This window comes from Centropristis striata, chromosome 8, assembly GCF_030273125.1.
Source record: "Centropristis striata isolate RG_2023a ecotype Rhode Island chromosome 8, C.striata_1.0, whole genome shotgun sequence".
Lineage (NCBI taxonomy): Eukaryota > Metazoa > Chordata > Actinopteri > Perciformes > Serranidae > Centropristis > Centropristis striata.
The window spans coordinates 19327123-19342778 of NC_081524.1; the positions used below are offsets into that span (position 1 = coordinate 19327123).

The following is a 15656-nucleotide window of genomic DNA, read 5'->3' on the forward strand; positions in this document are numbered from 1 at the left end:
AGGTCGCCGCTGGAATCCTCTTCCACTCTTCCATGATGACATCACGGAGCTGGTGGATGTTGGAGACCTTGCGCTCCTCCACCTGCCGTTTGAGGATGCCCCACAGATGTTCAATAGGGTTTAGGTCTGGGGACATGCTTGGCCAGTCCATCACCTTCACCCTCAGCTTCTTTAGGAAGGCAGTGGTCGTCTTGGAGGTGTGTTTGGGGTCGTTATCGTGTTGGAATACTGCTCCGCGGCCCAGTTTACGTAGGGAGGGGATCATGCTCTGCTTCAGTATTCCACAGTACATGTTGGCATTCATTGTTCCCTCAATGAACTGTAGCTCCCCAGTGCCAGCAGCACTCATACAGCCCCAGACCATGACGCTACCACCACCATGCTTGACTGTAGGCAAGACACACTTGTCTTTGTACTCTTCACCTGGTTGCCGCCACACACGCTGGACACCATCTGAACCAAATATGTTTATCTTGGTTTCATCAGACCACAGGAAATGGTTCCAGTAACCCATATCCTTAGTCTGCTTGTCGTCAGCAAACCTTTTGCGAGCTTTCTTGTGCATCTTTTTTAGAAGAGGCTTTTTCCTGGGACGACAGCCATGCAGACCAATTGAATGCAGTGTGCGGCGTATGGTCTGAGCACTGACAGACTGACCCCCCACCCCTTCAACCTCTACAGCAATGCTGGCTGCACTCATACGCCTGTTCTCCAAAGCCAACCTCTGAATATGACGCTGAGCGCGCGCACTCAACTTCTTTGGTCGACCATGGCGAGGCCTGTTTTGAATGGAACTTGTCCTCTTAAACCGCTGTATGGTTTTAGCCACCGTGCTACAGCTCAGTTTCAGGGTGTTGGGTGTCTTCTTATAGCCTAGGCCATCTTTATGTAGAGCAATAATTCTTTTTTTTTTAGATCCTCAGAGAGTTCTTTGCCATGAGGTGCCATGTTGAACTTCCTGTGACCAGTATGAGAGTGAAAATACCTAATTTAATACACCTGCTCCCCAATCACACCTGACACCTTGTTACACTAACTAGTCGCATTACACAGGGAGGAAAAATGCCTAATTGGTCCCAATTTTGGCTTAATTTTGAGATTGTCACTTGGGGTGTACTCACTTTTGTTGCCAGCATTTTACACATTCATTGTTGTATTTTGAGTTACTTTGAAGTAACAATAAATTTACTTTGCTATCCAAGCTCTACAGTGACTACTTAACATCGTATTAAAGTGTCATTTCTTCAGTGTTGTCCCATGACAAGATATAATTAAAACATTGCAGAAATGAGAGGGGTGTACTCACTTTTGTGAGATACTGTACATGAGCCACATTAAGCATTCTTCTTTCTCAAACAAAAAAAAAATCTATTTATTTATCAGTACTTAGTTAAGCATTATTAGCATTTTTTTTTAGCAATTTAAGATCAGATACTATGACATATTGCAGTATGTTTCAACTTTTTTTTGATGCAAGTCTACTATTTGTAAACTATGATATACTGTAACAGTAGGATGACCTGGTCATATTATGACTATTATATAATTGAATTATCATCCAGTTGACTTAAGATTCATGAAGTATCAGTACTTCCACTAGTGGCATATGTCCACTTTTGGTCATAATATCTGTGCATCTAAATGTTTGTTAAATCTAAGCCATAACTCATTATATAATACTCTAACTCACAATCAAATATACTACAGTTTCTTTCATTCAAAATTTTAAAGGATTAATGTTTAAGCAACTCTTCAGGCTAACCGATTGCTCGTGGCGACCAGCTTCGTAAGTCATTTTGTTATTTAGTCTTAGATTGGACTGTTAGCCCTAAAAAAAGGTACATATCCCACTGTTAGAGCTGTGGGGTATGTATGAGCTTCTTAGGTAACCATGCTGTTGCCTCAGCTTGCTTGTTATGTAGAGGAGGAGACTTTAATGCAGTCTTGGGTCTAATCCAGAGTTAGAAAATGATTCAGCATCTGACTCTTAATATCAGGACTGAATGTTTATTTCATGCCAGAGGACATGATAAACTGATAGACTTTCTGGTTCCAAAAACAAAATGTGTGCACAGGATGCCAAAATATAATTTGTGGGTTTGTAACATATATACTGCATGTAATCATATACTTAAATAATTTGTCTATTCCTAAATAGATTTAGGAAAGCAGCCAATGCTGGTCTGGAGATCAAAGTGTATTGATGCTGTAATGTGATTGTCATTGCTTGTTGTTGTGGATGTAGGTAGAACAGTGGAGAGTAATAGGTCCCCTGTCATGTCTGCAGTTGTACAGACAGTTCATAACTGCTCAGTGAGCCAGAAAAAATTGCGGGATACAGTCCGTTAGGGGATTCAGATTCCTGTGGGATCTGTGAGCAGTTGGATGTGCCCTGTCTTACTTATTCACTTGCTGTTTCATTGTCTCATCCTGTGTTTGCCTCTCTCTGATTCACCCTCTGTTTCCTTCTCTCACACAAACACCAAGCATTCATTGAAATGATATGTAAAGACATAAAAGTAACATTCCTGGTCAGGGTGAACCTGATAGGATTAGCCTTGTTGTTTTCTCTCTTCTTTGAACATAGCTGAAAAGAAAAATAAACTTTGTAATGGATAATGAGCACCGGAGAGCCACAGTGATGCAAGAATTTCTTTCAAGAATGACAGAAAGACTTTTAACAGCATTGTACTATGTGTGTTTTGGATGTTTACCATTGAAATCACATTCTCTTTGGTGACAATACTTGTTAAGACAAAATGATGGTTGTTGATCAATAGCAGTGACTCCCTGACCAATTGGGTTCTCAAGGTTACAGCAATATTCAAGATAGATTTTTTGTTGTTAACAGGAGTTTTAGCTGCACATTACTGAATTCCTGTTTAATGGGAATTAACCTATTATGAATGGAAGAGTAAACTGCTGAATACAGTGCATGATTACAAATCAATCAATCAATCAATCTGGAGTAACCTTTAACCAAAACATACCATGAGACCTAGTATTGCTTTTTTTATGTGTCCCTCCCAATTAGTTCATATTAAAAGGTACATTTTTTCTATTATTTCTATAAATTTTGCTAAAATACCAAGCTTAACTTCTTGTTGAGGAAATTTACAGACCCCTAGCAATCCTACTCCCAATCACACTGCATAAGTGACCTGATGATCACCAGTAAATATCTCTAAATACTAAATACTTGCTGTCCTTTGGCCCTTCTAACAAAAACATTTTGATCATAGTTCTATTTCAAGATGGTTTATTGTTGGGTCTCAAGAAACAGATTAACACAGATAATAAGTGATATTTATGACTAGAAAAATATGTACCCTATAAAGCAAATATCTGATTGAACTATAAGTAGACAATCTGATGGTGACGATCTCGCCTTTTAAAGTACCTTTTAAGGGCTAATGCAACTAAGAAAAAAACCTGGCCCATTTGACTTCCTCCAGAGACGGAAAGGGAACTGTTTCATAAGAAACGAGTGTCCTCAGGAAATAATAACAAATGCTAAGACAGGGATGGGTGTGGGCAGTATTGTTTTCTAGTTTTTGTAAAGGAAGCTAAGGAAAATCCTGAGGAGAATGCCTGGCATGGCAGCCCTGATAATAAATACAGCAGGAAGCAGACGCATACTATCGGTAGGCTGTGGCTGTAAGTTCACATTCTTGCCCAGATCATAAGGATTATCTGCAGTCATGCAGTTAGATTTTAAGCTCCCCTTTTATATAATGAACTCTCTTTAAGCAGCAGACCATGTTAAAGAATGTGATGATTGTGTTTACATTTTACTTGACATGGCCCATACATGGAGAGATGTAAGATTCTACCAATCAGAGTAAATCTGCCGGTCAGTGTGTTTTTGCAATATTCAAAGACACAGATGGGATTAGAAAGATTCATTAATTTATAACATAATATTTTTTGGCCTTTTTTCAGAATTGCCCACTGACAGGCTTTCCTAAATCTGTTTGATAAGGTGTTTATTATTTCACTTGATTCTATCGGAGATGTTTTTCATGTTGTGTTTGAACTTTTTTTTTTTTGCCTCTTTTGGTGTTCTTTCTCCTATGTACATCATCCTTTTAGTTTTATTATTCTGTGTCATCTACTTTGATGTCGTCATTGTGCAAACAAATAAACAGTCTGACCAAGACTGGGCTGCCAGCAGAACGTTCCACTATGGGTCAGTATCAACTGCTTTTTTGCCTTAATCAATCCAATTTCAAACAGGTATTCATGATGTAACACAGCTAATATGTGAGAAAATAATGAATAATCAGGAGAAAAAAACCCCAATGGAATTGCTTCAAAATTATAGCTTAATGAAAGCCTGTGGAAAATTACAACTGAACTGTCCTCAATCTAAATTAGAGTTCTTCCACTTCTTATTATTGGTATTGTCAGCTGAATGGGTGAAATAAATGGACAAATATGTAACAGTCAGACGTAGGATGTGTGAAACCTCCTATATGTATTTATAGACATGTACATATAGATGCATCAATCATACATGTAACCCATCATCCCTATTATTACATTTCATTTTGTGACTTTGCACATGTTTCCTTCATGCAGTAATGTTAATTAGTGCTTGCTCTTTCAGTATGTGAGTTATTCACATCTCACATCTCAGTGTGATTACATAAGGGGCTGTGAATGTTTTTTTCTTTTTTCTTTTTACATTTCATTAAACCCCAAAGGAAAATTAAGATGAATGGTTTCAACTAGAGTGCAGCATAAGGAATTCTTAACTTGGCAACATCTTATAGTTCTAAAAATTATTCATCACTTCTGTATAAAGTGGTCCCATTAAGCTGCCACATGATGATTAACAAAGGTTTGGCCTTGGCCAGTGCTAAATTTGTGAAATGAGTTGAATAATACTAAATATAAAATGATGTCCTTGTGGAACCTGCTGGAGCGGAAAGAGCAGGATTCATTGAAAATGTCAAAAAGTATGGCTGTTGTAGACAACTGGATTTGTGTGGGCGATACTCTCCTGAGGGAAATTTTCTGTTGTATCTCCATAATGTTCAGTGACAGGTACCTTAAGTAACCCAACTAAGTTTCTGCTGTGATTCTGCTCAGGCTATGTTCAGAGGGAACAAAGAGAGAGCAGGAAGGAAGGACAAAACATACAAACACTATATCAGAGCAGACAGCATGTTGTATTCTGTTTTGTTATGTAAGGTAGAGATCTACTTTGTCTTTATGTTGAGAAGTTGAAAGAAAATGATTTAATCCTGAATCCTTCTATGAAGACATTTGTTAGACTTAAGATATTGAAGTAAAATAGGTCTTTCTGTTGGTAAAAAGGTGAATGGCAATATTCAGATTTCATTCCATTTTTGGACAAATTGGGTGGAAAATAAACTGTTGTGGCCAGGCTCGCTAATTTGAGCAACTTTATTTACTCTTGAGAAAGGTACTGCCTCAAGCGAGGGAGTTCAAGTATCTCGGGGTCTTGTTCACGAGTGAGGGTAGAATGGAATATTTGACCCTGAAATGTAGAGGAGTGTAAGTATCAGTGCCTTAAAATGTTATTGAAGTACAGTGGTTGAGTAAATATACATACTATATATAATGTGCTTTCCACCGTGTGTGTGTGTGTGTGTGTGTTTGTGTGTGTGTGTGTGTGTGTGTGTGTGTGTGTGTGTGTGAACTTAATGAGTAACTAACTTTTTTTGTTGATCTTATGTTTCTTTCTCTCAAATGGTTTACTTTTCAGGAAGAAAAACAAAACTAACATGTCTATACAGCTGAACAGATATGCATTATATTCCTTTAAGTTGAAACATAAAATTACTTAATATAAGCTAAAATATAAACTAGAATTTTTCTTTTTCCAAATGTATCATTCAGTATCTACAGAAGGTTTTTTTATTCACCCACTATGTTTCTGTTTCTCTGCAGGATGGCTCAAGACAGCGTAAAGAAAGAAAGAAGACTGTATCATTCAGCAGCATGCCCACAGAGAAGAAAATTAGCAGTGCAAGCGACTGCATCAATGCAATGGTGGATGGTTCAGAGCTGAAAAAAGTACGGTCCAATTCCCGCATCTACCACCGCTACTTTCTCCTTGATGCTGACATGCAGTCTTTGAGATGGGAGCCCTCGAAGAAGGAATCAGAAAAGGCTAAAATTGATGTAAAATCCATCAAGGAAGTGCGGACAGGGAAAAATACAGACACCTTTAGAACTAATGGAACCTATGATCAGATATCAGAGGACTGTGCCTTCTCAGTCATTTTTGGGGAGAACTATGAGTCCCTGGACTTGGTGGCAAACACTGCAGATGTAGCCAACATTTGGGTTACAGGGCTCAGGTATCTAATCTCCTATGGGAAACACACCTTGAATATGATAGAGAGCAGTCAGAACAACATGCGCTCATCTTGGCTAGGTGAACTTTTTGATGAAGCAGGCGGTAACAACAGCAAACAAATAACGATATGTGCTGCTGTGCAGCTAGTCAAAAAGTTGAACCCGGGACTTAAAAATGTGAAAATAGAACTGAAGTTCAAGGAGCTTCACAAAGCTAAGGACAAAGCAGGTTCTGATGTGACAAAAGATGAATTCATTGAGGTCTTTCATGATCTTTGCACCAGACCAGAAATTTATTTTCTCTTTGTTCAGTTCTCTAGTAACAAAGAATTTCTGGATACTAAGGACTTAATGATATTTCTAGAGGCAGAGCAGGGTATGGCACAAGTCAGTGAAGACACCAGCTTAGAGGTCATTCAGAAATATGAGCCGTCTAAAGAGGGTCAGCTCAAGGGTTGGCTTTCTCTTGATGGGTTCACCAACTATCTGATGTCTCCAGAGTGCCATATATTTGACCCTGAACAAAAAACAGTGTGCCAAGACATGAACCAGCCCTTGTCTCACTACTACATCAATGCATCCCACAACACATATCTGATAGAAGATCAGTTCAGGGGGCCCTCTGATGTGACAGGGTATATCCGTGCCCTCAAGATGGGCTGCCGCAGTGTAGAGCTGGATGTGTGGGATGGGCCTGATAACGAACCTGTTATTTACACTGGTCACACGATGACATCACAGATAGTTTTTCGCAGCGTCATTGACGTTATCAACAAGTATGCCTTTGTTGCATCCGAATTTCCACTGCTACTGTGTTTAGAAAACCATTGCTCCTTAAAGCAGCAGAGAGTGATGTTTCAGCACCTAAAGAAGATCCTTGGAGACAAGATACACATGGATCCTCCTAAACCAGAGGACTGCTACCTCCCCTCTCCCTTAGAACTGAAGGGAAAGATCCTGCTTAAGGGTAAGAAACTGAGCACAAACTGCACTGCTTCAGAAGGTGAGGTGACAGACGAGGACGAGGGGGCGGAAATGTCTCAAAGGATGAGCATCGAGTCTGCAGAACAACAGACTATCGCACTCAAAAAATTCCAGCTGTCAAAGGACCTCTCTGATCTGGTGACCTTGTGCAAGTCTGTGGAGTTTAAAGACTTCCCAACATCTTTCCAGAGTCAGAAGCAATGGGAGCTTTGCTCTTTCAATGAGGTCTTTGCCAGTCGCTGCGCCAGTGACTTCCCAGGTGACTTTGTTAACTACAACAAGAAGTACCTTGCACGCGTTTACCCCAGCCCCATGCGGATTGACTCCAGCAACATGAATCCACAAGATTTCTGGAAGTGCGGTTGCCAGATTGTGGCAATGAACTACCAGACTCCCGGCCTGATGATGGATTTAAACATTGGCTGGTTCCGTCAGAACGGGAGCTGCGGCTACGTGCTGCGACCAGCAATCATGAGGGAGCAGGTTTCATATTTCAGTGCCAACACTAAAGATTCAGTGCCTGGTGTTTCTCCTCAGCTCTTACACATCAAGATCATCAGTGGACAAAACTTCCCCAAACCCAAAGGCTCAGGTGCCAAAGGAGATGTAGTAGACCCCTATGTGTATGTGGAAATACATGGCATTCCAGCTGACTGTGCTGAACAAAGGACTAAAACGGTCACCCAGAATGGGGACAACCCTCTGTTTGACGAGAGCTTTGAGTTTCAGATAAATCTCCCTGAACTTGCAATGGTGCGATTTGTAGTGCTAGATGACGACTATATTGGTGATGAATTTATCGGCCAATATACCATCCCCTTTGAGTGTCTCCAGCCAGGTTTTCGCCATGTACCGCTGCAATCACTGACAGGGGAGGTTCTGCCACATACCTTGTTGTTTGTTCATGTGGCCATAACCAATCGAAGAGGAGGTGGGAAACCACACAAAAGGGGACTGTCTGTACGAAAGGGCAAGAAGAGCAGAGAGTATGCCAGCATGAGAGTGTTATTGATCAAGGCTGTGGATGATGTCTTCAAAACAGCCATGCTGCCACTGAGGGAGGCAACAGATCTCAGAGAAAACATGCAGGTACGATATTCAAATCAAACTGCATGTAATGTTGATACTGTTTACTAGGGTCTTCTGATGTGTGCACTACTGAGCCAACAGTATCATCGTGACTTTTTCAACCATCTTTGGAATGTTGTTCTATGAAAGGGTAGACAGAAGAAATTGCAACCGCAAGTCAAGTGTAGATTATAACAATACTTATTACAAAGAATCTTGAGCATCTTAAAAAAGCCTCCCACCCTGGATTTGATTTAATCCTTATGTGTCGTGCAATAGTCAAAACAAAGGGGTTAGGAAGTTGAGAAACATTGTGATGAAATCCCTGTTTTAAGGCAGATTGTTGTATGATGCTGAAATCACTGCAAACACATCACATAAGGAATATGGCCTGTAACAGGCTCCTAACATGTTTTTACCAAAGCACATGTTTTAATGGCTCCCAATCTAGATAAATCCAGTCTCATCTCAATCTGGTTTTTCCTGTCTGATATGGAGTGAGCTTTGCCACCACAGGCACCATGAAAATCATGACCTTTTGTCTTTGTCATGTTCACATTTATGTCATATTTGTGGTCTTCAATCATCACTTGAAGTCCCTTTCAAGACACTTGTGAGAAATGCTTTAATGGAGTGTCCCAACACTCTGTGGTTGGTCCCATGTTGTACTGCTTAGGGCATTGTATCCAGATTTATTTTAGTAGCCCTGTTTATATTGCAGTCATTGTGTGATAACAAGCCACTGGCCTTGAGACCGTAACACATCTTGGCCGTCCTGTCACAGTTTGTCCCTCCGGTTGTTTATGTAGGGTTTAAATTTGGGCTTTCACAGGAAGGTTCGGATTTGTGTGCGCGTCTTTGTGTGCGTTTGTTCCATTTCCATGTGATACTCGTGTCACTCCAAAAGGATTAGTGTTTATGAGTAGCAAACAAGTGCCAAAATGATAGTTCTCATATGTATTGAGTGAGCTTCCAGCCACTTCCTCTGGCTACTCTGTGGAGTTGCGGTTTCATATTTAATGCAGATCAATGCCAGATTTTAGTAACGCAGAATATTAATTCCATTCTTTTCAGTGAGACCAGTGGTTATGTCATTAGGCTAATGTTTTGTTTGGCCTGCCAGTATAAACCAGTATAACTGGATGCAAGCCCAGCTATAATTCTCATTTCTCTCTGCAGAATGCCATTGTGCCCTTTAAAGAGCTGTGCGGCCTTTCAGCAGTGGCTAACCTAAAGCAGTGCATCTTGGCCCTTTCCCCTCGACTGACTGGACCCGAGAACAGCCCCCTTCTGGTGTTCAACCTAACTGACCAGTACCCTACCTTGGAGCCCCAAGGCTTGCTACCAGAGGTCCTCAAGAAAGTCGTCACCACCTATGACATGGTGAGTAGTGGTCTAAAAGAGCTGTTTGCACAATGAAAACACTTGGCAGATAGATCAAATAAATAACCATAATTGAAAACAAAATACAAAGTGATACTGATGTCTTTGGGTGGAATTTAAAAATAATATTTTAAGTTTACTCATACAAAGCTCAAAGGATAACAAGATTCAGAAAAACAAATCATCAGACAAAAATATAAAAAACATCAGATTAAATTATATCTGATGATATTTTTGTGCCAGCAACAGTGCATAGAGAACAAAAATGTTATTTCTCATCATATTAACAGTAGTTTAAGGTGGTTTGGCACCATCTATGTATCCATCCATAAAAGGAAAAGAAGCTCTGACGCCAATCAAGTCAATACATTGACTTTGCTGGACTTAATGGGGGCATACAGAGTGTTAGGTAACGTGGCTGGAGCTCTGTTAAGTAATAAAATCAATTTTCACAAGTTATGCAACATGCCATTGAGGCTATTCCCAGACAACACCATTACCCTGAACACATCCTGTTCTCCTACATTGATTCTCAGCACATGAGCAGATCGACTTTCCATCATTATTTTAAGCATGAGGCAGAATGCCCTAGCACAAAACCCGTTGGAAAACTTAGAGCAACAAGTGAACCACTTTAAATTATTTTGCAGCCAGTGATTAAAGTATATCTTATCAGATTTATCTCCATCCTTTTGGCTGTAGCATTACACCACGAGAATATTTATTAAACCCTGTAAGATGGGATTCAGTGCTAAGCATTAGTGTCTGAGCCCAGCTGTTTCTGGTGTCACACATTTGCAGTGTGCATAGAGTGGAAGCACAAACATATTGGCAAAGGGCAAGCATGGTGTTGGTAGCATTATATTAAATATCTTATTTGATACATTTCTAATATACTCTGGTAATTTGAGTGGCACTTCACACAAATATAAGATGTGTACACTTGTGTAACACCAATACAAAGACAGCGATATTTCACATGTAATTTCACTTGTTGCAAGCAGTGCATGGTGACACAATTAAGCATAATCTGCATCCAGCTGTGTTATTTTTATGTGACCGTTCGCCCCTTGGGACTTAAAGATGAACATCTGAAGAGGGGGATGATACAGAAAAGACTGAGACGGATTAAGGTGACCCCTTTGCCAGATTCAGACTCGGGAGTGGAGGGCTAGTTAATTGGAAGGGGCGCCAGGAAAATTGAGTTGGAAGGAAGAAAGGAGAAAATGACGGGTGTTTGGGGAACAAAATCGAATAAATTAAGAGCAAGGGCTTAAGTGGTGCGAAGCTGCAGGCCTTGATCGTCAGCTGAGAGCGAGAGGAGACAGAGAGCAGGAAGGTGCACAGCTGAAGAGGAGCTGACGAGTACAGAGGCGTAAATGAAAGGAAGAGAGCCAAACTTAAAGACTTGTAAATAATGTATGGAACAGTACAATTAGAAATTCAGGCAATGTGTCAAAATCCACCACTGGGAGTAACCAGGCTTTCGCTTCCTAATTGGCAAAAATAGAATCTGGGTCTCAATCCCTGCCCATTTGTGTGCTGAGGAGAAGGTGGAGAGTCTCAGCACGATGCCAGCTTGTGGTCTTAGATAAAATCCTATGATTTCTGTTTTTGCTCACAACAGATGAAGTAAGGGCAATGTCTGTAAATAGAGATGTGTTGGAAACTAACAATCTCTGAAACACTGATCCATCGGGAACACAAAGCCCATATGTTAGTCATTGTTTTTTCTGACAGTAAGCCAATATTATCTTGCTTTTGAATATATTACAACTTTACATAAATATTTGTTCTATGACTTATTATTGATTTGCATATCTCGGATAGCTTTTTATTAATATAAAAGGTCGGTTTTCTTTAAAATGTATTCCCCTTTCAGTTTTTACATAAGGGTGTTACTAAGCTAACATCACCCTAAAAATAAATAAGCATTTGTGTCTTTGTTAAGTGCGGGTAATAATGATAATAACAGAACTAAACATAGCACTTACAAGAGCTGGTCTTTAGTGTGCAAATGGGGCACAGTCCACCCACTTACCTTTAGATTGTGCCTTTAAATACATTTGAGATGCTGTGTCTGCCACCAAGACAGTAATTTCTTCTCTCATCAGGGAAGTAATCACAGCGTGTGCGACAGCTCTAAGTGCCGCAACTGCAGCTGCCGAGTGACACAAAACAGCCACAATCACTTAGTCATGACTGCTTTCAGCGTAACGTGATTCACTACTTGGGATTGTGAACTGTTTCTGTTCCCCCCATGCCATACATGATATCAGGGCGTAGACTCTATGTAGTCAAGCCAAAAAAAGGCTGCATGTTTATAAATGTCATGCCTTGTCTAATTCCCTCAAAAATGAGCTCTACGGTCAAAGGTTGTGCTGATGTAATGGAAGAGATAATTATATAAACTTAATTAAAGGAAAACTTGTGACAAATCAGACCTCATGATGACTATCCAGTGGGGCTTTTATAATTGAATATAAATATGCTGATAAAAATAAAACAGCCCTGCCACCAATTTATTAGAAACAATCTTCAGTATTAAAGCCTGAGTTGCAAATGAACTGTTTTCCCACCACAATGCTCTTAAAGTAAGAGTCTGGTGGGTTTTTTTACTGGCAAAAAAAATTGATTAATAGATCAAAATTGACAATGTCTTCGAATCAAGCTTAGTGATTCCCATTAATGACATTAATCTTGAATATTGATCACAAATACAATCAATAATTTCAATTATTTTTAAAGGCTCAGTAATTCCTTAAAATAGGTAAGTACACTGTACTTTTCAAACAGGAATGACTTGTGCATGTTTTGGGAATAAACATACATTTGCTGCCCCCTGTGAGTATTTCCAGCAACAGATTAGTGTATGCTGGATTGACCACAATGTTCATATTAACCAAGGAAGATGGACAGAGGAATAAGATATATCAAACTTAAGATGCACAGACTATATTTGTCAATACGATCAGTATGTACGGTGTATATGTTGTCCCATAAGCGCAGACAAATAATGCAGAAACTATGCTTTGGGTGGTTTAGGCATGGCGTTTGGTATATATTTATTTTTTATTCTTTACTTAAATGTAATTGACTGGCACTGATCATACATGTTTACTAACTTACTTATTTAATTTATTGTTTATTTTGTATAATTTATTATAATGTTAAATATTAGGTAATACAGTAAATTGTAGTAGCCTATTTCTTGTCTAGTCTATTTTCATTCCAGCTACATTTTTTTTACTATATTGGACACCTTATTGATTATCTGTGTTTCGGTATCCGTCTCAAGAATCCCATACCAGTATCTAAATACAGTATCAACAGTCTTACCTTAAAAAACAACAATTTGTCGACTGTGTAATACGATGGTGTCACTAATTAAAATATTAGTTGACCTATACTTCTGAAACAAGTTTCCATCCGTCTTATTTTCCTTCCGTTCCTGACATCCTCCGGCCCTCCCCGATCTCTCTCCCTTCTCTCTCCCTTCTCTCACAGGCCGGCAACAGAGCTGGCATGCTCCACAGATCGATCCCAGGGGCATGATGTTGGTCACTGCTCTTTTTTTTTTTCAGAATAGCTTTGTTACACTGAGCCTGAATTAAATGGTGTTTTTCTTTCCTTCCTTTCCATCTTGGCAGCGGAGCAAGGCGGCCTGGCTTCATGACATAACCTTGCGGTGCTCTTAAGTCACTTAGGGAGTGTACAAGTAAACGTACAAGTCAATTACAGCAATCCTACATACACCAAGGCCCCATTGCCCAACGGGCACAAAGTGAAATCAAAAGCAGAAGGCATTTTGATACATATATATATACGATTCTTTTACGTCAAACCGATCTTATCTAGCATCTGATCTACCTCGATAATAACCCCCCACAGGCGCAGCAGTGCTCCAAACTTAGTAGCTAAATTTAGCGACTTTTCAGACCCCCTTAGCAACTATTTTTCAAGAAAGCGACAAGAGACAAATCCAGCGACTCCTTCTTACTCTTCTTAAGGAGCCGCTGACAAGCCGGAGGCCGGCTTGATAAGAAGAGTCGCCGTTAGCGGCAGTTAGCTACAGTTAGCTCTGTAGGAGTACAGTGTGTATGTGCTGCTGCTGCAGGAGGTGTTCACTTAGCGATCTCTGTTTGTTTACAACAAGCACCAGACACTCTGTGCGCAGTTAGCGAAGCCGGTTAATTCACAATCACTATGTTTATGATCAGCTGAGACTCTGTGCATAATTAGCCATGCTGCTGTTAGCTGCTGGCGTTGTGCACAGTTAGCGACGGCGAAAACCAAACGTCACCTCCAGAGTCTCTAAACCCCTCTGGGAGCTAACTTGTCCCGCTGTGGAAAACCCTCTCCTCGGTTATTTTCTTTTTGTTCTACAGCTTGGCATCTAGCCCGCCACACTGTATCATCAAATGCTACGCTGCCCCCGTGCGGAAGGCACCAGCAATACAACTTTTTTTTCCTTCCAGATAAGATGAACTATTCGATTTTTTAAATTATTTAATGACTATTCGAAAATCAATGCCCATCCCTAGTTGTATGTATGTTGTACTATAACAAAACCAAAAACTCAGGACACTTTATTTATGGTTGCAGTTCTTTTGTTAGTTTGTCCTGTAAATTGTTGCTATTTATTTTAAGTTCAATATTTTATTAACTACCTCAGACATTGTGATTTCCTTTATTTGTTAAAGAAAAATACTGCTGTGTTATTGTTTTTCAATAAAAAAAGATTCAAACATTGAAGGTGTATGCTTTGAGTTATAAAAAAAATTGGTATCGGCCGAAATCAGAATCGGCAGGTCAGGCTTTTGATCGGCCAAAAAATTGCAATCGGTGCACCCCTAATACATACATCTAAATCAAACAATTAAAAACTACTACTAAGGTAATGGAAGAGAAAGATCCAGATGGTCTGTGGGCCACCCTGTTCACTCAGTGCTTATTTACCTCTGTCTGTGACGGGCTACTTATGCATCATTAACCTTGCGAAACACCCCTATGCTGTTGTCCTTGTGTGACGAAGCTAAAGGTTTTTTTCTATATTTTTTTAGGGGGGTCTTGGGCGGATGCGGTGTTGGCATTTAATATGTAAATGGATTCCCAAAGTCTTTGAATCTGCCGTAACGGCCACCATGAGACATTTTAACAGTCTGCAGGTCAGCAGAGTTTGTGCACTCAATTAAACCTGAGCATAACACCACAGGAGCTAAACTTTGCATCTCTCACAGCTGCAATTTAGCAGACAACCCGGTACCGGTCTGCTTCAGAATGACAAGGATGTTTACTGTTGTCATTATCATCATCATACAACCTTGATTATCTGCGTTTTCAATTCTGGGATTGACATTTATATATCTCCGGAAGACGAGACACTTTCTGTTTAAGAGAGAAAAAATATAACTTTTAATGAACACCCTAATTGCTTATGTCTCCTTCCCTCTAATTTTGGCTTCCAAAAAATGCAATTCAGCAACCACGCCCACTGAAGTGCCTGTAATAACAGCTTGTTTTTCTCAGCCCTCCCTGGATAGAAACACCCGGCCACCAGCCGGAAACTGCTCCCTGCTTTATTGTGGGATGCCAGTTGCTCTGATGTTGGGAAATAAATGCACATATAAACATTATGTTTTGTCTCCTTTCAGGTGATCCAGACCAGCAAGACTCTGCTAGAAAACTCTGAGGGGGTGTATGAGAGAATGCTTCACACCCAAAAAGCAGGTAAGAGGTGGCCAGATGGCAAAGGAGAGCGACTATAAACGCCTGTTTCCTGACACCATTAGGCTGCTTATGAATGCTTGCCCAATTGCCCCACCATCCCTCTGAAGCCACACTCAATATGAAATCTGATAGATCTGATTATACTTTGCCTATTTACATAA

The 15656-nt window shown here is 40.1% G+C and overlaps 1 protein-coding gene across 1 annotated transcript in view; it reads left to right on the forward strand.

Annotated features, from left to right (window-relative positions):
• Window positions 1-15656, forward strand: part of LOC131976395 (inactive phospholipase C-like protein 2) — a 42041-nt gene that overhangs the window by 11819 nt on the left and 14566 nt on the right. Inside the window, exons 3-5 of the mRNA XM_059339419.1 lie at window positions 5920-8403; window positions 9562-9765; window positions 15420-15495. Coding sequence (XP_059195402.1) covers window positions 5920-8403; window positions 9562-9765; window positions 15420-15495 — 2764 coding nt within the window. The remainder of the gene's footprint in view (window positions 1-5919; window positions 8404-9561; window positions 9766-15419; window positions 15496-15656) is intronic.